The sequence below is a fragment of the Fundulus heteroclitus genome, chromosome 11 (genome assembly GCF_011125445.2).
Source record: "Fundulus heteroclitus isolate FHET01 chromosome 11, MU-UCD_Fhet_4.1, whole genome shotgun sequence".
NCBI classification, from domain to species: Eukaryota; Metazoa; Chordata; class Actinopteri; order Cyprinodontiformes; family Fundulidae; genus Fundulus; species Fundulus heteroclitus.
Window position 1 is genome coordinate 14,706,899 of NC_046371.1, and position 21,762 is coordinate 14,728,660.

Sequence of the window (21,762 nt, forward strand, 5' to 3'; positions counted from 1 at the left end):
AGGAATGAGAATTTTAACCCCTTATAAAATAAGATACTTAGAATCCTGCATTGAAAATAAGATGGATGGAGATGAGTTGTTCCCATTTTAAGTGCAAAAATCTTATTCCATTGGCAAATCATTTTATTTACCTGCTCAAATCAAGGACAAATACACTCATTTTAAGAACATTTTACTTATTTTTAGTTCCATTTTTGCAGTGTATCAGATTTATTTCACCTCCTGCATGTCCAGTTTATAGTTGCCACTTTTGTTACAATGTAGGGGTTAAAATAACCAGATGTCCCAAAAGGCTGTTTTCCTCTTTCACCCTAAAGAGAAATGACTGCACTTCATCTTTTCTGTTCACTTTCCCACCAGAATATATTTGCGTAATGTCTATTCGCCGCCCTGCATTTCAGTCCCGCCGGATTTTATCTTAAATAAGCTAATCTCTCCCCTGCCGTGCCTTGACCTTCAGGAAACGCAGAGCTTACCAGTGGAGGAAATTCTGGCCACAGGTGGATTAAAGCTGCCCAGGAATATCTTGTGATACAGATCTTGACCTGCAGGAGATTCAAATCCCCAGCTCTGACTTTAATTACACACAACTAATTACGTAGGGAGGAATGAGGAAATAATTGACGGAAGTGCAAACATTGGCGTGTAAACGTTTTTTTTTAAACGCCTGATTGAATGCATTTGTTGGTTAAGACAAAAAGAATGAGGCGTTACACGTTGGGTTAATAGGGAACCGTGACGTTCCCACGTGAGATACGGCGACCTATAAAACAGCCAGCTTTGATGTGATGCCTTGTCCTGAGTAATGACGGGGGCAGACAGGTGGGTACAGAGAGCCAGAGCAGAGATAGGCCATGTTGTGTTTGGCATTCTAACGCCGGGGCCTGGTGGGCACCCATTGAGGCCGGCTGCGTTTGCTGGGAGTCAGCTTGATAAAGTGGAAGTAAATTGAAAGAGCCAACCCAAAGCGGCGTGACTGAGCATGGACAAGGGCGAGACGAGCGTGTTACTATAGTACCGCTGGACAGCGAACGGAGGTTGGGAGACAAAGATAAGAGCTTTAACAATTAAAATCCATGATTTAACACTACCTCTGGTTAAATTAGGTGTGATTTGAAATAAGCAAATAAAATAAATGCGATGGAGCTGTCGGCAAAGAAAGGCGACAGGGGCGGGCGAAATCTGTTTAGACAGCGTACCATAGCAAATTGAAAAGGTTAGAATAGTTGGATCAGGGACTTGCTTTAAGAAACAAGGGCCCCAGAGTTACCTGTTTGAGAATCGTGAAGGAATATGTAGCTATATCGCAGCAGCAGAAAAACCGGTTTGTTACAGTTTTAGGGCGTATATTACTGAAGATAGCTGCCGCCAAAGACGCACAAAGATTAATGAAAGCGAGTTAAAAGTAATAGGATGGAGCAATGTTGCTCAAAAATAAAATCTTTTTTATTTTACTAAATCCAATTAATCAAGTTCTTTTCCCTCTTGTTGTATAAAAAAATAATTACATGAGTTATTTTTTAAAACTTCAAACAACAGTGCATAAATGTAAAGTTGGAGAAACAGAATGTATAGTTTTCACAATTTGTTGCAAGTAAAAATCTAAGCGATACATTTTAATTTCTCTAAGCTAAGGGGAAACACCTTTTACAAAAATAACCGCTGCTAGGCTATTCTGGGTGTATTTTTACCAGCTTTGCGAGTCTAAGAAAGACATTTTTTGCCTATTCTTATTTGCTAAATAGTTTCAGCTCAGTAAGACTGAAAGGAGAGTCTGTGGACAACAGTTACCAAGTGTTGCCAGCTCCTGTTTTCCATGTTCGCCGCGGTCCCAGTCTCAATTTTTTTGCAACCAGAGACAGATCTTCTCCTTTAACTCCATGCATCTTCCAATTGACTCTGACCAGCTTCTCTGTTGCTGCTTAAAACTTACATCCCCACAGCATGATGCTGCCACCACCATGTGACTCTAAAGGGGCAGTCCCACTGACCCGACTCGGTTTGGCTCTCCTGACTCGGCTCCTCCCTACTCGGTTTATCTTCAGCCGTTTTGTGATTCGACCGGCCTAGAAATGCCTGGAAGAGGTAAACGCTCCTTGGGGTGGCTTTAGCTGCGCTAAACAGTAAGGATTTTTAACCACAGTAAAAATGATCTCTATAGGGTAAATCTGGCGCCGACTCCCCGGCTGCACAAGACAAGTGGTTTATCCAATCATATGCAAGGATTTTTGATAAGGCCCTTCTCCTTCTGAAACACATCTCCAATGGAACAATCCCAGATGTATGTGTGGAGTCATGTGGAACTACATCCATCTGGCGAGAGTCAGGTTACTACTGTTCAGCAGGCCTGGAGGAACCCGGGCTGGCCTTGAAAAAACTGCTCCAGAAGCACTAAGAGAGCGGAGCCGTGCGGTGTGCGGCCAATACGAGGTGCTGGAACTGGGCCTTAAGGGTAGTGTGTGTGCAGGGTGATGTGCAGTGTTTTTTTTTTTTCCCAAACATAGCAATGTTTAATTTATGCTAAGATTAAGTTACATACAGATCCAGTGTCTGTCCTTTTGTGTTCCTGTTGAATGCAATAAATTTTTATATAGGGGCATCAGACCGAAGGGGGCTGACGCATGTTGTCATTTTTATCAGTGAGACTGCTTATACAGCATTCTCACTTATTGTTTTCCTGTTTTTCTTTATTAATTATTATTATTATTATTATTATTATTATTATTATTATTATTATTATTATTATTCCGTCGGCGTCTAACTACTCCCGCATACTTCAACGGATTTAAAATTTTTTGGAATCAAAACGTTCAGCTCGTTCCCGCTAAATCTCATCATTATTCTAACTTTTATACATTTTAAAATATTTCACTTTTGTGCAATTTTTTTGCCTGCTCCCATTGAAATCAATGCAACTTTCTTCAAATTCTTCAATTTTTCCAATTCTTCTTATTGTTTCTAATTCTTCAAATTTTTCAATTCCTTCAAATTTTTTCAAATATTTCAAGTTTTTCAATTCTTCAAAACTCTGATTGTCAATGTTTTCAGCTAATTTTTCTCTTCTGCATGGATGTTCTGCATCTTTTGTTCAAATCATTCTGCAGATTAGGCATTCCCACTCGCTGTTATGCAGGAAAACAGCTAGTTTTCATAAAGGTTCCAACAGCATGATGCTGCCATCACATGTTTACATGATGTAAGAAGATGTAGTGTTCTGCCACAGTCTTGCATGTAGGCATAATTTTGTTCCATTTTGAAAGCCATGTAATATTTATTTTATTTTTTTCAAAGTGATGTGCTACTTTGTGTTAGTCTATATGATGAAATCCTAATTAAGGTAAACTGAAATGTATGGTTGTATATTAATTAAATTTAATAAAAAGTTAAATGGTGTGATGACATTCGGAGGTTACTGTATATAACAGGGGTGTCTGAAGACAGAATGATTTGGTCCACTAGCACAAGTGGTCATTGCAGATGGCTGCTTTTTTATTTCTAATTGGGGCAAAATTATTATAGACAAGTTCAAATCTTTTTGTAACTGAAGAAGCAGACGTTGGTGCACCAAAATCTGGTTTTAATCCATTTATTAAATTTAGCTAGTGTAAGACTGATCCAAATCCTTCTCTTATTGCTGAGGACAGCCCAAACAAATTCACTTTTTTTTAATCAAACCCAAAATAGTTTGCTAACGGGATGAATATCTTGCAATTGTGCAAAACCATTATTAGGCTTCGGATCTAAAATTGTTTATTACACCCCTTTCCAAATAAATGAATAAACAAATAATCTAAAATAAATGGACTGCTTTGTTTAACTAAAACATCGCACGCTCATTTTGTGAAGCAGGAAGAAATAAAAATCCCGTCACTTTGGCCCACGTGACGAACAGTCTGGACACTCCTGTGATAACAGCCACAGGATTCTGTGATTAGCTTCAAATAATGAGCCGCACGAGATCCAAAATGCAGAGAAAAGCATCTAATTATGGCAAGCCGTTTTAACATAAATTCGGTTTTACCGCCCTTACGTTCGAGATATCTCAAATTGTTTTATGACTAGACGTTTTAGCAATTTAAGATATCTCTAATTGTATTTTGACTAGTCAAAATACCTATTCGAGATATCTCTAATTACATTCTGACTAGTCGAAATGACATCAGATTTTCCATTGAGTTGTATGGAGACGTCAATTCAAGATATCTCGAATGAATTACTGACTATCTGAAATACCCATTTCAGATATCTACAATTAAATTACGACTAGTCAAAATTACAATTCAAGATATCTTAAATTGAGTTTTGACTAGTCATAATTCTAATTAAAGATATCTCAAATGCCACCATAATTCAAGATATCTTAAATGTAATTTTTGGATAGGCGAAATGCAGTTTTGGACTAGTAAAAAATAAATTTAAGATATCTTGAATTGTAATTTTGACTAGTCAAAATTCCTTTTAAGATATCTTGAATTGTAATTTTGACTAGTCAAAATTCCTTTAAGATATCTCTAAATGAATTAGAGATATCTTGAATTATTCAGCTTTTCCATTTAAGATATCTTAAATTGACATTCTGACTAGTCAAAATGACGTTACTGATATCTTGAATTACGAAACGGCTTGCCATATGTCATCACAACAGGAACCGGAGGCGTGCGCTTTTGTTTTCAGAGAAGCTAAAGGAGGGTGCTGTAATGCTTTGTGCCGTCTCGCATGTGAAAATCAAGAGCTAGCTGGCTTTACCATAATTCCCAAGAGGCAGATGCTTTACCACAGTATAAAAACTGCATCTGGTTATTAACAGAACTGGCCCGGGCTGAGGAATATTCCTTATTTCCAGCTTGGACATGAGTCGACAGTAGCGCTTTCAGCTAGCCGTTTTTCAGTGCATTGTGTGCGTCGGCAGCAAGTAAATCCGAAATTCTTTGCAAATTTCTTAAGCATTCTTCAAGTATACTATTTTCGCCCTCTCTGCATATCCCATACTTAAAAAGCTCTTTCTATATTGTGGCATTTTCTTACAATTTGTCAGAAAACAAGCCAGCGCCATTGAATGTTCAGGCAGCTTTGGGCAGCTTACAGCCAATAAGGGCTTACACGCAATGTCTTATTTCAGATATCTTAAATTGTAATTCTGACTAGTCATAATTACGTTCGAGATATCTTAAATTACGTCTACGGATGTGTGACGCTTTCAATGACGAATCCGGTGACGTAATTTGAGATATCTTGAAAGGGATTTTGACTAGTCAAAATGTAATTGAAGATATCTTGAATTATTATTCTTCCTAGTCAGAATGTAAATAAAGATATCTTAAATTACCATTCCGGATAGTCAAAATGTAGTTTTGTCTAGTCAAAATGCGTTTTAAGATATCTGGAATGTAATTACGGATAGTCAGACGAAACCGAATTTATGTTAAAACGGCTTGCCATAATCTAATAGCACTGATCCTGCACTACAGTATATGCTTAGGTCACAGAGTACATCCAAACAGGAAACAAATGTTGGAAACCTGTGGTCCACATCTCTTCCTCTGAATCTGTGGAACAAAAGAAGCGCGTGCAGTTAAAGGGGCGACGCGTGTTTAGCGTAGCTGCTGCTATTCAGCAAAAAAAAAAACAAAAAAAAAACACGCACGTTGAGCACGTTTTCCATCATCTAAATCCTACGAAATACACATGTTGGTGTTCGTTTTCGTTCCCGGAGCTCTCCTCTGTATTGATTATTGTACTCCAGCTCCCCCGATACGTTGTGTCCCATTCATGTGTGGAAAATCTCCGCCTTCCTCTTGCGTCAGCCCTCCAAGCCGTAGTAACCCTCGGCACTCTCAACCGGGCGGGATATTTCATCAGACACCACAGACTTCGCTGCTTCCCGTCCGTCTCCGCCCTTCCACTATTACACTCCAGAAGACAGTAAAAGGTACTGTTATTGTTTTATTTTCTTCCACATATATGTAGATGTTTTGTTTAAACCTGAGCGGTATTCAGATGACGCGTTTGTTTTAATCCCCGCTTTTAGTTGTAGAGTGTACTTTAGTAGTACACGACTGATGCAATCCTCCTGGTATGTTGTATCTGCGCTCCTGGCGTAAAGGACACAACGTTCTCCATCCTCATTTGCACGCGTTGTGTGTGCGCGAGCGTTAAATAAAAACGTTACTGTCGTAGCGAGTTAATTCGCGTTGGTTAACGCTCGGTAAAATCGGCTTAATTTGTCATTCGAGCGTTGAATCAGCTGACGTCCCGGCAGCGCGTAATGGAAAACCAGAGAGCAGAACCTTGAAAACTTAATGGGTGAATTGACCGTTGTGGAGAAACCGCTCAAATAGTTTCCTCTTTTAAAAAACACACACACACACACCGACGACTGTTGTGGTTATCCCCTCAAGCTTTGAGTCGTTGCTTCGCTTTTAGGTGTTTAACGCGTCGTGCGGCTACTACCCACTTCAACAAGCATAAACACAAGGATGACTCCCCCGAGTTGCTTTCAAGTACCCCCCCCACCAAATAATAATAATAAAAAACGGTTAGAGTCGCTGGAACGTTTGCTTTTAACGGTTAGTGTCGCTGGAACGTTTGCTTTTTAACGTCTTAAAATGTTTGTCTTTGAAACGGACACATGGACGTCAGGAAAAAGGGGTAGCCGTCCATGCCGCGTTTTATTTCTTCACCATGAAGCCAACAGGCGCTGGCAGTCGGTTGCACCTGAACGCAACTACATCATTCAGCACATGGAGAGACGAGCCACGTAGCTATTAGCCGACGCACCGCTTTGCTAGCAGGTGAGCATCGCGCGGCGCGTTTTTGGACGCAGCTCGCGCCCGCAGATCCTCGACCTGTTATTTAATATCAGGGTTTCTGTTGTCTTCATCCGCTGGCAAGTCGTGCGCGGCTCGACTTTGCGGGTTGTCTTCTCCTGGGCAGCCGCCGACAGGCCGCCTGTGTTGAAGGGTGTTCCCGTGTCTGCTTATGGTGTATCAGCACCGGCCAGAAGCCGCCACATTGTATACAGTAAGGGCGTTTTTATTAATGTGACTTTGCCCTGTTGTAATTTAAACCTGCTGCACTTGAAGGTCAGGTGGCATGGTGTGGGAGTTGTGAAGGAGCGGGCATACCTGCAGCGTGCGTGCCTTGACGTGTCATGCGTTTTCATCGACCTATTTACAATTAAGCGGTGCTAAAAAACAAACAAACACAATAAAGCGTAGTATTAGTGATGCTACCACGTCTAAAGCTCCAACCGCCTTAGTTGCATCACTACGGTTGTATTACATATTTGAGATTAGCTTTGATGCTGGAAGTTAAATTAGCATATTTTATTAGTATATTGTTAAAGTGTGCTAAATTAAACCGCAGGTACATTTAGGTATAGCTTGGTTGTCATCCCACTTGGAGCAAGGAGGTGTCCAAACTTTTCATCACGTGGGTTGAAATTGTCAAGGCAAAAGTACCCGACGGCCAAAACGTATGATAATATTAATAATGAATAAAAAATGTATTGCAATAGTTTTTTTTTCTTGCTCTACAAAGTATGCACATGGAATAGTTTTTTTTTATTAAACAAATAATTTGGATTGGCTGAAGGAAAGTAGACCGTGTAAAATGTTGAAAATCCAGACCTTGAAAATGGGTTTTGTGCATTTGTCTTATTAAAAGATGGTCCTCCTGTTTGCAAATTCTTTTGGCCACAAATTAATAATAATTAGACAAAAAGTTGATTCTCATCAATAAGAACATGATGTGGGTCGGTCTTTCTTTTAAAAGCTTATTGTTGTCACTAAAAGACAAATAGCTTAATTTGTACTTATTTTTTTTAAAAGATGTTAACTTCTCTGTAATAACTTTGCCATAATTAAGAAGAAAAAAAGAAGTGTCTCCATCTGCAACAAACACTTTTGCCGGTGATCCAAATCATCCCTAAATGACAGATTTTTTTAAAAGTTTTAAACATAAATATAAACCATAATCTCTTCAAAGCAAAAATGCAACCATTATTCCCACTGCTGCAAAAACCGTTGTAACATGTCAATTATTACATTAATATCCGCGTTATCTATTACATGTATTTGTTATTTTCACGCACAGATTGAAGCAAAAAAAGGTCGCACATAATATCTTTCTAGCGGTAACGCGGGCAGAACGAGCTGACATTAAGTGTGATGGAGCCGGGCTGTCTGCTGCGTGGGAGACTTGCCACTCGTAGCGTGCCAACCAGTGGTGGTTTTCTCTTTTTTTTCTTCTTTTTTTTTTTTTTTGCTCAGATGGTGCACCTCCTGCTGCATCCTTCTGCAGCAGGTGATCGTTTTTGGGTTTTCACAAATGGAATGGATGCATTAAAAACCTAAAATAGTTTTTAAAATGATCCTTTTTTTTTTTTTTTGCGAGTAAAGTTATCCATTTGACTTTTGACCGGTGTAAATATTTATGACAAATTGAAGCCTTTGTACTGTGGGAGGCACAGCTCAAAGAAACCGTCCTCTTCTTTTGCCTTCTCGTGAAAATAAATGTTTTTATAGTCAAATATGGCCTTGTTTAAAGCAACAGGTGGGGGAGGGGAGAGCACGCCCGGTTACAGCAATGAATATTATGTATTTTCTGATATTACACTTCACAAAGTTCAGTTTTTTTTAACTTATTTATTTATTTTATTCGTGGGCCTTAAAGTTTCATTAGAAGAGTTCCTCTGTTTAGTCAGATTGTCCCGGGCTTTCTCTTCACGCTGCGCTGCAGCTTAGCAGCCTCACCTTGGCATCTGAGATGTGGCGACGACGTGCCAAACGGCCCGCTTTATCCTGTCTAATGCTACGCGGGCTTAATGCCGCCGCTCTCGGGTCCCGGAGCCGGTGTTGCTCATGGGAAAGCGAGCAGGTTCTCCGTTTGTCACATTCCATTACACAGGAGAGAGCGGCTCTTGGCACAAGCTGCAGTGTCCTGCCAGGTGATCTGAGAGGTCGGCCGGTTCAGTCTCAGCGGTCGGCCTTTTCCACAGATACAGGAACAAAAGTCCTCCGGGGGGGGGCTTTGTTGGGGTCTTTTGTGTAGGTTTTGGTTAATAAAACATACATTATTTCTCTCAGTCGGGTTGCACAGGAGTTTTAGAAGGACCAGGACCATCTCTTTATTTTTTTTAGCTTTAATCTTCTTGCTGTCATAAAGAAGTTTTAATGTCATAGTTTTTTTTTCCCCCCAACATACCTGCACACTAAATGACTTCCCGGTCACATTCGCTCCTTCTGGTCCGTGTTCTTTCTTGCAGTCTAATCTACGTCATGTTCCTTTTGTGCAGCTGGTGGGTCCTCCAGATAGCACACGGTGCCATGAGATTTTCACACTGTGATCATCTTCAGTAGAATAAAAACAGTTTTGCCGCATCTTTACGAAAAACTTTGCAATAGAAATCTACAATATTGGGCTGGATATCTTTTTCTTTGCTTTTCTTTTTTCTTTTTTTGCTAATGCACTCCCGGGGCTTCCGTGAAACTTTTCACCGTATCTGTCCCGAAGGGGGGAAATTGTTGCGGTAACAGCTTGCATTGTTATTATGCTTTGTGTTAAATACCCAGTGGGACACTTTTTGTGGTGTATTGCTATCAATTCAGGTCAACCTGCCGGATGGGAAGATTGAAATAAAAGCAAGTTTTTAAAAATAATTTCTGTCATTCATAATTTCGAAATTAGGCAAGGGAGAAGTCTAGTAACCATATTTCAGCCAGCTGACCAGCAGGGCGCAGCAACACGTTGGGGAGGGGCAGTCTGGCAGTACTCTATGCTTCATTTGTCTGGGAAAAAGTCTCCACCTCCGTCTTTGGAATCTAAAAAAACAAAAAAAAAAACATGGTTCGAGCTTTCTAAGAACCTCAAACCATGTTATACCCTGCTGGGGTATGGGTGTTGTTTGGCTATCACATCTAGAGACAAGTGTCTCTTTTACTGGTGCAAACTGCACCACAGTTTGCACCGTGGTGCTTTTGATGACACACATCAGGAGCGTAGTGGTTTCGATGTTGATGTCTTTCTGTCTTGACTCTGGGGAGTCCGTCCTTCCTGATCTGAGCTTTATTTGATATTTAACATTTAGACGCACTGATTCACAAGACAGTCATGCCCAAAAGGACCCCCCCCCCCCAACACACACACACACAAACAAACAAACAAACAACTCAGAACAAATCAAGCTTGGCAAAGCGACAGCCATCCGACTCGGGCCAAACAAACCCAGCTAATCTGGCTGCTTTGTCCTACTTAGAAAAATTCTGGGCCCAGAGCATTTGTTTGTTTCCAGGCACGCTCTACCGTACCGGAACCTGTGGTCGTACTTGATGGGTGAATAGTTACTCAGATTCACGCCCTATAGAGCGTTTCCCTCTAGCGTGTATTCAAACACACGCGCAGCTTGACACACGTTGAGCCAATTACAACCGAGGCGTTGTTTGGAACTTCTTCTTTTTTAATCTCTCTTCTGAGAGCCCTGTAAGAAGCAAGGTTTGCCACCCGTCACTGTTCTGTTTTCTATATTTTTTTTTTTCTTTTTTGCCGCTGTGGAACAGCCTTCTTCCTGCCCAGGTCTGTAACCACAAACGGCGGGCGGCGTCATCGTCGGAGGCTGCCGTCAAAACACAGCCAGGTGTTATTGGGGCTAGAGCGTGGCGCAGAAACATCTTCTAAGGAGGTTAGCAGGTTTGTTAGCCCCCCTGAATAATCCTCTTACTGCGCAGTGCGTGGCAGCAGCTGCAGCGAAGCCTGTTTGAACCGGAGCGCGGTTGGCCCGAGTCGACGGGTTACCGCTCCGACTGGCATAAAGAGCCTTTCTTTGAGTCTTCTTGGTGAGGGACGGAGTACAGCAGCGACCCGGCTGGTGTAAACACAGAACCGCGTGATCATACAGAATATTTACTTTCCCTGTAAAGTTTTGGTCGTTTTATAACAGCTCTCTCCCTAAAACGTGTGTGGGCCGGTGGAGTCTCTGACCCGAACACACCGGACACCCTCGTGAAAAGCACAAGGAAGAGATTAGAGTCGTGCCGACGTGATCGAGGCCGCGGCGATGGCTCGTTTAATGAGACCCATCATGACCCCTCTGGGTCGGCTCTACTGTTATATAAAGAAGAAGAAAAAAAAGAGCTGAGTAGATATCCGAGGCGCCCCTCGGTGTACTCAAGCACCTCCGTGGCGTTGGGTGAACCCCCTGCGAGCGGGTCACAGCCAGCCGGGGGGCCGGGTAGTTTGTTAATGTGTGTTTATTAGCACAACGCCGACGCCCCTCGGATCTCGGCTCCTGGTGTGCGAGTGGATAAATGCCGCTGGAAGTGGAAGCATTTCCACCCAGCACCCGTTTCCCAGCGTCTTCAGAGGGACGCGTGTTTATTGTGGCGGCGGCGCAGTTCCGCCGTGTTGCTTTGGCTTCATTGTTTCCCAGTGTTTGTCTTTTTATTTCTCCCAATCCTAAACGGTACGGGGCAGGATATTCTCCTTTGATCTGGTCGGGCCAGACGGTCTTTGATTAATCGCTGGTTTTGTTGTTGTTGGGGGGGTTATTAATAGAGCGTCGTCTGTACTGAAACATCGTGCGAGCTCATATCCTGCGCTCTAAAGGGGGCCAAAGGTAGACTCCTGTCTTTTTTAAATCGGACCTTCTGCTTAAAACGAACTTGGGAGCTTTTTGGGTTGCACGCCATGTTGTGGCACTAAACTCAACCGGTGAGAAAACACATCCTCAGCTTCCATATATATATCCTTTTACTTCTTATTTTACTGTATTCTTATTTTTTTGTCTGCACCATCAATACCAATTCAAATTCCTTGTAAGTGCAAACCTACTTGGCGATTAAACTTGATTCTGATTCTGATTCTTCTCCGGGCAAAAAGTTTTTTTTTTTTTTATTTTGTAGACTGCAGACTTTGTCCACACCGTGTCCACAAGACGGTCCGGTCTGTGCTGCTGGGTTAAGGTTTCGCGTCTCCTCTTCGCCGGCTGAAGAGCAAAGTGACCGATTGGGCTGATATGCGAAGGAATCAGGTGTCACCGCTTTAAAGGCCTCAGACAGGGTGCAGGACTGCTTCTGAAACCCTCTCAGAGTCCACAGATGCTGAAAAGGACGTTCTTTCACATCACTCAGACCCCTTGAAGGGTTTCCCATTGAGGCCCTGTTGCAGCCATGCTATCCGGCGTAGATCATTGTGCTTTTTAGACCTTCTAAAAAGGTGCATTTTTACTACTTTAAGTCAGAAAGGTAGCATGATGCTGCCGCCACCATGTTTCAGCATCGCTCTCAAGCGTTTCCTGCGTAGAAACGTCGGGCGTGAATTCTTCTGCAGGGCACGAGAGGCAGTCCGGTAAAGAACGATTTGTTCTGGTCGTACAATAAAGCCTCGACTCCCTAAGAATTAGTTTTTAACTTTCAGTTCTGTTGACTGTTACTCTAATCTCAGACACGTTGTTGTTATTGTTCTGCAGAACAAAAGGTCGGTTGTTTGGAGAATCGAATCAAACGGTCATAAGCAAGTTTGTTTGCTCTCTCTGATAATTTAGCTTCTTTTTCACCTCCGAATACTGTTGCATTTTGCAGAACAGATCAACCGGCGGCTGTCCTCGGCGTTCCACGCAGGAGTTACATGTCCGCTCTTTGCACGTTGGTCACATTGTTGTCGCCGCGCACGCATGCCTCCGCGTGATCTCCCACAGCAGAGTAACACAACGCACCGAGACAGAAGTGGGATCTGCGCTTCCTGCCATCAACGCGCTCGTCCCAACACCCACAAGCTTTTTTTTTTAAGCAAACTTTCTCTCTGTCGCTGTGAGCAGGTCAGGGTGGAGGCAACTCTCCCCAGCCGGACTAAATTCAACCAGAATTAACGCGTACCAGCGCCGGCATCCTTACTCATGCGAAGTCGGAGCTTTTACACCTGAACTGGCTGCAGGAATGTTGCAGGACCGGTTTCAGTGTCGTAGATGCTGGGTCAGGCGCGGCTTCTTGGAAGGGTGTGTGTGTGTGAGCCTGTGCGCACATAAAGCTTACACACCTTTATTGTTTGGTGGTTTACATTAGGGTTTGTGCGTAACTCCGAAATGCGTCTGTGTGCTTTTCCTGGTCCGTACGACAGCGCGGTAACCTTGAGTCTGCTCCCTCCAGCTGGACTCCTCTGAATGTCCTTGGACTGTGGCGCACCGATCGCGTCTTTCCACAAACCGATCTAATCATTAATGTTTACTCTAGCAGAAGTGACGTAGAAAGCGTCTCTGTCCCTTTAAAGCCAGTTGCGGGCTTCTGAAACTTTCCCGCAGGTCTCCTGAGTGTATTGAACTCTCTCAGTGTTTTCCCCGCTGCCGCAGGTTCACCTTATCGCGTTGCCGGTTCACGCTGTCCTCCCCACCTCTGTCTTGTTGACATAAGCTCGATTCGAACCCCATCGCCTCCTCACAGCCGTTCCCAGGCTCTTACATCAACAGGGAGCCAGCGGCGGTCTGCCCGGGCCTCACAGCCAGGGAGCGGTGCGGGCTCAGGCGAGGCGTTTCTTTTGTTTGCCCTCGGGCGTGTCGTACGGGCGGTTTATTTGTTAAAGCAACAAAAAAAAAAAAAAAGGGGGGGGGGAAAGTTTTTAATCAAGCCTGGCAGGATTGTACCGGGTCTCCTTTTGTCTTCACGAGGTCTCCGTGCGCCCCCACTGGGATCCCGTGATCGTACACTGAGCTGCGAAAAGGTAGAAAGATGGCTGGATTCCTGGAAGTTGTGTAACGTGTAATGGATACAGGTTCTCGTGTCAGGAGGGGGGAGTTTTCTTTTTCTTCTTCTTCTTCTTTTTAACAAACCTTTAACAGATGGACATAACTAAGTGGAAATCTAGATATAGTGGAGATGCAGAATTTTCACTCCATATCCAAGTCAGTATCTGAAATGTTTATAATGCTTTCTTCCAGAGTCGCCCTCTCACCCAAAGTGACGGGCTTAACTCCTTTGGAGCTCGCCTCTGCCACATTTGCTCACACAGATGCAGACGTTCCTGCTCCGTCTCCTTTGCAGCATAGCTCAGTCGTCTGGGAAAGAGATATATTTGTCTTGACAGAATCTCATTCCACCAGATAAATGTGCCTCTCGCAGTCACCCCCTCACTTCCCTACTAACTCTGATCAGCTTCTCCTTCCCTGTGTGAGAAGGTGTGACCATTTCCACCTTCTCATACAGGCTCTAGGGGTGTGAATACTTTTTTTTTAAAAAACTTAAGACCGCTTTTTTTTTTTATCTAACAGTGCGATATATGTTGAAACAGAACGTGTTTTAGTGCATAGAAAGCTGAATCGTTAGACGAGGGCAGCACAGAGCGACGTCCTTGTAACCCAATCCTTCTGCCAGAGCTGATGCGTTCTGCGCCTCTCCTGATCTGCCCCGGTTTTCCTGTCGTAGAAACGAGAAGAATGCCGTAATCTCCGTTTAAATCCGAGCAGAGCTTTGGCAGCCCCTGAATGGCAGGCCCTGTTTTGAGTCCTTGTGTTCTCGTTCTGTTTTTCTCACAGGTCCTAATCTTGCTGCTTCCAAATACCGTGGACGACCCGCCATCCCCGCCGCCGCCGCCGCCGCCCGCTCCGTGTACTCCAGCAACTCCCGCCGAAGAGACCCGGCACGCACCGGAGGACCAGCAGCATCCCAGCGCCTCTTGTTAGCCCCGCTTGTTCCGTAGCTGCCCCGCTCCGAAGCGCTTGGCAGGTGTCGTGTCTAAGCAGCGCCTCTCACACCCCCCCGCCTACGCTAGAATCGCCTTTTCCCGCAGCCACACTTAATCAAGGAGCAAGCATGGCCAAAATGCTGTCCAGCTTCGGCAAGAACCTGCTGCGCCGTCGGCCGCTGGACTTCTCCAACGAGGAGACCCAGTTCGCCCGCTGCCTGTCCACCCTGGACCTGGTCGCCCTGGGGGTGGGCTCCACGCTGGGCGCCGGCGTCTACGTCCTGGCGGGCGAGGTCGCCAGGGAGAAGGCGGGGCCGGCCATCGTCCTCTGCTTCCTCATCGCCGCGCTGTCCTCCATGCTGGCCGGCCTGTGCTACGCCGAGTTCGGCGCCCGCGTCCCCAAGACGGGCTCCGCGTACCTCTACAGCTACGTGACGGTGGGGGAAATATGGGCCTTCATAACAGGCTGGAACCTCATCCTCTCCTACGTCATCGGTGAGCTGCAGTTTTAGGTGGAATCACTGAGGAACAGGGAGATGTCGGTTAATTAGAACGCCATCAAAACGTTAATGCATCTCACCAGTTCACAAAGATCAAGCTCATATGATTTAGTACACATAGTGATTCATTTCAGCTGGTGAAGATTCTCAGTCATCCAGGTCATGGTCATTCCAAAAAAAGTAAAAAAACAAAGCAACTGGACTTGTTTGTCGTAGTTGAAGACGTTTCGCTTCCTCTCCAGGAAGCTTTCTCAATTCAAAAAGCCAGGGAGCGGTGTTTGGACAGTAGTATAAAGCTTGTTACTCCACATTACTCCAGACTTTTTGAATTGAGAAAGCTTCCCGGAGAGGAAGCGAAACGTCTTCAACTACGACAAACAAGTCCAGTTGCTTTGTTTTTAACTTTTTTTGGAATTAATTTCAGCTGTGTTTTTTTCTGTTTAATTTCAGTGGTTATGGCTCGCAGTTCAGAAAAAACTCCAAATCCGGCTTACAAAGAAAATTTACATATTACACCAGATCAATAAAAATAAGGTTTTACCTTTTTCCGCAGCACAGTTTCCTTCCACTTCACTTTCCAGTGATATGTTCGGGTGCTGCTCTCTGTAGGAAACCACCTTAGTTAGTTAATGACCTTTTGATGCCCGCTCTGCTTGTGGAGGGTGACAATGACTGGCTGACCAATGGAAAAAGGTTACAACTATAGATGTGTTGCGTTTTGGCAGAATCGTGGGAAATACCGCTGACTTGTCCGTTGTCCGGCAGTCATCGACACCCTTCACCCGGCGGTTCACAGTGTGTGTCCGTGGAAAATTTAGTGGAAGGAAAAACGTGACGGGAGGAGGAACATAAAAGAGATAGAGGATGTACAGCTTAGATAAATTAGAAAATTCCTGAGAAACTGAATTTTGGGTTTTCCTTAGCTGCAAGGGATGATTGTTAAAATAGAAAAATTATATTACTTGAAATGCATCACTCTGTATGTACTAAATCTAAATAGCATCCACTCTTTCAACTGAACTCGTGAAATGAATAAAAATTTTGATGGTATTTAGCTTTTTTGAGACGATCTCCTACCATGCCAAGCCGATCCCGCGGCTCATTTGCATTCTGTCTCCTCCTAGGTACGGCCAGCGTGGCCAGGGCCTGGAGCTCCACCTTTGACAACCTGGTCGAGCAGAAAATATCCAGCTTCTTTAAGGCCTCCATGGCAATGAAAGTGCCTGGAAAAGTGCTAGCAGAGTACCCGGACCTGTTCGCCCTGATCCTAGTCCTGCTGCTAACCGGTAAGTTTGCCGAGAGCTCGAAAGTTTTTTAAGCGGAAGGGCACGAAAACCCTGCTGCTCGGTTATGCAGCCAAAGAGGCCTTATTAGGAGTCCGCCAGAACAGTTTGTCACACCAGTCTCAGCTAATGTCACATGCCAGCAGCAGTGTTTGGGAAATCTAATCAGAGGATTGCTGTTGCCGAGCGATGGCTTCTCGGAACATATCTGCCCACGCAACAGCACGCGCAGTCACTGATCCTGAATGTGAATCTCTTGCCTCGCTCAGGGCTCCTGGCCTTCGGCGTGAGCGAGTCCGCGTTGGTGAACAAAATCTTCACGGGCATCAATCTGGTGGTGCTGGGGTTCGTCATCATATCCGGCTTCGTCAAGGGCGACGTGGACAACTGGCACCTCGTGAAAGACGACTACCTGGAGTACAGGAACGGCACCAACGTCAGCCAAGGACAGTAAGTATCGGACCCTGTTGGCAAAAAAGTACTTCTAGTTTGTGTTTTGAGTTCTAAATGTTTTTCTCTCTCTCTCCCCTCAGAATTGAGAAAGAATTTGGGGAAGGTGGTTTTGCTCCGTTCGGGCTCGCTGGAATCTTATCTGGTGCTGCCACCTGCTTCTACGCCTTTGTGGGCTTTGACTGCATTGCCACAACAAGTGAGTATTTTTGAGATTTCCACGGTACAAATAGAGCAACACGAATGCCCGTTTGACCACGGCCTGATCTGAAGTGTCTGTCAAATATGATCACATTTCACTGTGAAAGAAGACTGCTGCATAGAAATGGCAGTGATAATTGCACAATTAGTGTTAGCTGCTTTGATGCAGTTCTAATTATAACTAATCACGTTTTCTATTACAAGCCCATACTTCTATGTATTTTATTGGGGTTTTGTTAGGATTGTAAAGCCCAACACAAAGTAGTACACACAAGTGCATCGCAGTAAATTACAAAACGATTAAAAAAAAAAAATTTTGTAATTCACCTCAAAAGTGAAGCTCATCTATTGTATAAATTCTGAAGCTGGCAGTTCAGAACACTATATCAAAGGATATGGTTGGAAAGTTGAGTGGAAGGGAAAAGTGTGGCTGAGAAGTGTTCACAAGCCCCTCTGCCTCAAATCTGACTGAGCTCCAGCTATTTTTGCAAAGCAGAATGGACAAAGAAGAATCTCTAGATGTGCAAAGCTGGCAAAGACATGTGACATGCAGCTGTAATGTATGCCACATGGCAGATCTCTGGTGTGTACTGTTAGATTTTTTTAGTTTTGCTTAGTATGCTAAATCTGTTGCTCTGGATTTAAGGGTATCAGAGCACACTAGATGTTCCCTTGTAAAAAGTTTTGTAACCCACGTATAATTTTTCTATTACTTTATTATGATACATTATTGTGTGTTTGTCTGTTAATTCACTAGCATAAAATGCTAGTGAATGATGTTCAGGTTTGAGGCTTGGATAACACGTGTACCTTTACCGTGAAGCCATTGTAACAGTTTTTACTTCCGTATTTCTTCAAGATGTTGAGCAACTCTGGCCACGTTCACTATTCTTACGCCAGCATGAGTGAAACCGGAGTCGCAGCTCATCCGCCCTTCTTTGTTTTCTTCCCTCAGGCGAAGAAGCCAAGAACCCCATGCGCTCCATCCCCATCGGCATCGTGGCCTCGCTGCTCATCTGTTTTTTCGCGTACTTCGGCGTGTCGGCAGCCCTCACCATGATGATGCCGTACTACCAGCTGAACACCGACAGCCCCCTGCCCGAGGCCTTCAGCCACGTGGGCTGGGCGCCGGCCAGATACATCGTGGCCGTGGGGTCCCTCTGCGCTCTGTCCACCAGGTGAGGAAAGGAAAGCCGAATGTTAACGCCCAGGAGGCGTCAAAGCTCTGCAGCTGTGCTCACTGTTGATCTCCTCTCAGCTTGCTTGGCTCCATGTTCCCCATGCCTCGAGTTATTTACGCCATGGCGGAGGACGGCCTGCTGTTCCGGGTTCTGTCCAAGATAAACACTCGCACAAAGACCCCCGTGCTGGCCACCATTGTTTCCGGCATCGTTGCAGGTAACGTTTCTCTGCCTGTTGGTAGGCTGCGTGTCCTCCTCCCTATATTTTTGTCATCGCAGCGAGTCAGCAGGGTTCATTTTGCTGCGTTAGAGTGTTTAATTATAGCTTATAGAGGCTCCAGCTCTTCTGTGTCCTGCTCTGAGCCCCTAGAAGCAGCCTGTCTGTCAGACTGTCAGTTCAGGGTCCTGAAGCAGACAGGGGGGGGGGGGGGGGACTAGCAGTTCAGATGGTTTTCAAAGTCTCTAAACGTTCACATCTACAGTGCGAGCTTTCCTAAAATCTTGTTTCCTCCTCACAGCTCTGATGGCTTTCCTGTTTGATCTGGCAGCCCTGGTCGACCTCATGTCCATAGGAACCCTGCTGGCGTATTCATTAGTGGCTATTTGCGTCCTAATTCTCAGGTAAGAACTTTCTGCTTTTCAAATTGAGAAGTTTGGTGTGTATTTGCGTTCGGCCCCATTTGCTCCAATACTCAAACGACATCCAGTGAAATCAGTCTGGCTTGTCTGAAAAACACTGGGCGTGACGGGGAACAGACGCCGCATCATCCCGAACACAACCGATCCCCACGGTGGTGGGAGCATCATGTCGTGGGGATGCTTTTCTTCAGCAGAGACACGGAAGCTGGTCTCTTGAAACTCCAGACCTAAATCCAGTTGAAAATGTGTGGAAAAAATTAAATGTCCACAGACATTCTGTTCAATGCTGATGGACTCACAGCAATTGCAACAATGTGGATAAAGATTTACCGTATTTTCCGGACTATAAGTCGCTCCAGAGTACAAGTCGCACTAGCCGTAAAATGCATAATATAGAAGGAAAAAAACATATATAAGTCGCACTGGAGTATAAGTCGCATTTTTGGGGGAAATTTATTTGATAATATACAACATCAAGAACAGACATGTCATCTTGAAAGGCAATTTTAAATAAAAATAGAACGGAGGCAACAGGCTGAATAATTGTACGGTTAGCTTACACTACATGACAACTGAGAACGTGCCTGGTATGTTAACGTAACATATTAAGAGCTATTCAGATAACTATAGCATAAATAACATGCGAAGAAGTTAACCAAAGCGCCCGTGTCACTCCAAATAACTAAAATCCAGTGAAATCTTCATCCTCGGTGTCACTTTCAAATAACTCCGTTAACTCCGGAGGTAGAAGACGCGGCACTTCCGCTTCTACGTCGCTTACGTCTGATTCAACACAGGCCTAGAGCGCCCTCTTGCGGTTTAGTGTTAAAATAACAGGTGTAATGATATAGCGGTAAAAATGTGTAATAATTTCACACATAAGTCGCTCCAGAGTATAAGTCGCAGCCTCGGCCAAACTATTAAAAAAAAACTGTGACTTATAGTCCGGAAAATACGGTAGTTCAAATGCACTACACACTTTTCAGATTTTGATTCATAAATAATTTCAAAAACCATACGTCATTTTCCTTCCACGTCGCAATTAGACATTTTGATCGTCTCACATGAAACCTGTTCATTTTTCTTTTATTTTAAAGTTTCTCTTTGTGAAAGGTGTCATTTTTGGAACGGCACGGAAGCCGTTTTTCTTCTGGACTCATTCAGATATTTTTATTTCTTTTTTCACTCTAATGACAGTTTAAAATAACCGCTCTTCCCCTCGCTCCACAGGTATCAGCCCGGCAACCTGAATTCGTCCAGTCAGACGGAGAAGCTGGTGGAGCTGGTGGAAGGCGAGAAGGTGGCCGTGAGCGGAGGGGACAGCGGAGACGAGTACGGCATGGAGATGGAAGACAGGCCCCTCAAAGAGGCGTTCACCGCCAAGCTGCTCTTCAGTCCGAGCGGAAACAGCCCCACTAAAACCTCCGGCACCATCGTCTACGCTACCACAGCCATTATCTGTAAGGCTTCAGCCAAACACTCGACCTGTTCGCTCCAGTCCCATCCAGACCGCTCTAAGTCTGCTTCCTCTCCCCGTGCTTTCACAGCTGCTCTCATGACCGTTCTCTGCATCATCCTGGCCAACTGTCTGCCGCAGCTGCTGTCCGCGCACGCAGGTGTTGTGACACCGTGTATCATCTTAGCTCTGCTCTGCGTCGTCTGCGTTATCATCATCTGGAGGCAGCCGCAGAGCAAAGAGGCACTCACCTTCAAAGTAAGATATCTGCTCTCTGTGAGCGTGTTTTTGTACTGGTAGCAGTTCCTGAACGCTATCGCTGTTCTCTCAAGGTCCCCCTGCTTCCCTGGCTGCCCCTGTTCAGCGTCTTCGTCAACATCTACCTCATGATGCAGCTGGACGTGGCCACATGGTGCCGCTTCTCGGTCTGGATGGTTATCGGTGCGTTTGAACACCCACCCAAATCTGTTTCCTCCTTCTATTCCTTCAAATGAGGGTAACTTGCTCATTATATTCTCCTTTGTCTTGGCTTTTCTCACAGGGTTCGCCATCTACTTCCTTTATGGTATTAAGAACAGCAGCGAAGCAAACAACGGGTCGCCCTCAGGCAAATACGAGCCGGCGCTGCAGAACAAAAGCCCGATTTACAAGGGCGCCCCCGACGACAGTGACGTAGAGGTCGGCGGCAGCCCCTGATACAGACTGATTCAGACCCGAGGCGCATTTCCGAGCGTCTGCATCCATTCCTGACCATCTGCTGTGTAGGTGGCTCGGAACGCTGTCCCGGGTTTAAAGGGAGAGAGGAGGCAAGAAAAAAAAAAAAAACGCCACACACGTCTAACCTCTGACTCGGAGGTTGGTTAACTACTTGACTATTAAATGCTGTGACGGGGGCCAGTTCCCGGACCGTCAGATTTTTAACATGGGTTTTATTTAGCCCACGCTCACGGCGAACATTTACCTGCCTGTATCACGTGCTTTCAATGGATCTGGCTAACAAGGAGCGCTGAAACGCTCCCCATGAAGGTGTGTTTTATTCCGTTACATGAAGCTGCAAACTGGTAGCCTGGCTAGCCAGACTGACTTACATCAGTAAGTACATCAGTCTGGAAAGAAGCTGATAGAGCCCGATTTATAAGGCGGGACTGACAGGGTCAGCGTTAACCGGTTAGAACCAGTAAGATAACCACAGAAGTGATGCGCTCTGTTTTTGTAATTTGGAGTCCGCGGAAAATGTCACGCCATCATCCAAACTCTCCCGTCAACGACTTTTACCGCTTTTGTTTAAAAAAATCTAAGAATACATGGTGTGTACTCTCATGTACTTCATTTTCCAAGGCACCAAGCAACAAAAATCTCCGTATGTATCTTGACTGTTATGGGTA

The 21,762-nt window shown here is 44.6% G+C and overlaps 1 protein-coding gene across 1 annotated transcript; it reads left to right on the plus strand.

Annotated features, from left to right (window-relative positions):
• The first annotated feature begins 14,795 nt into the window (after positions 1–14,795).
• Positions 14,796–21,374, plus strand: LOC110367954 (cationic amino acid transporter 3-like). The gene is made up of 11 exons (XM_036142910.1): positions 14,796–15,162; positions 16,292–16,453; positions 16,720–16,900; positions 16,984–17,099; positions 18,057–18,279; positions 18,360–18,499; positions 18,801–18,903; positions 20,152–20,381; positions 20,469–20,635; positions 20,710–20,818; positions 20,919–21,374. Exons 1-11 carry the CDS (start codon positions 14,796–14,798, stop codon positions 21,071–21,073), a joined length of 1,953 nt encoding a protein of 650 aa, XP_035998803.1. The 3' UTR covers positions 21,074–21,374.
• The last annotated feature ends 388 nt before the right edge of the window (positions 21,375–21,762 follow it).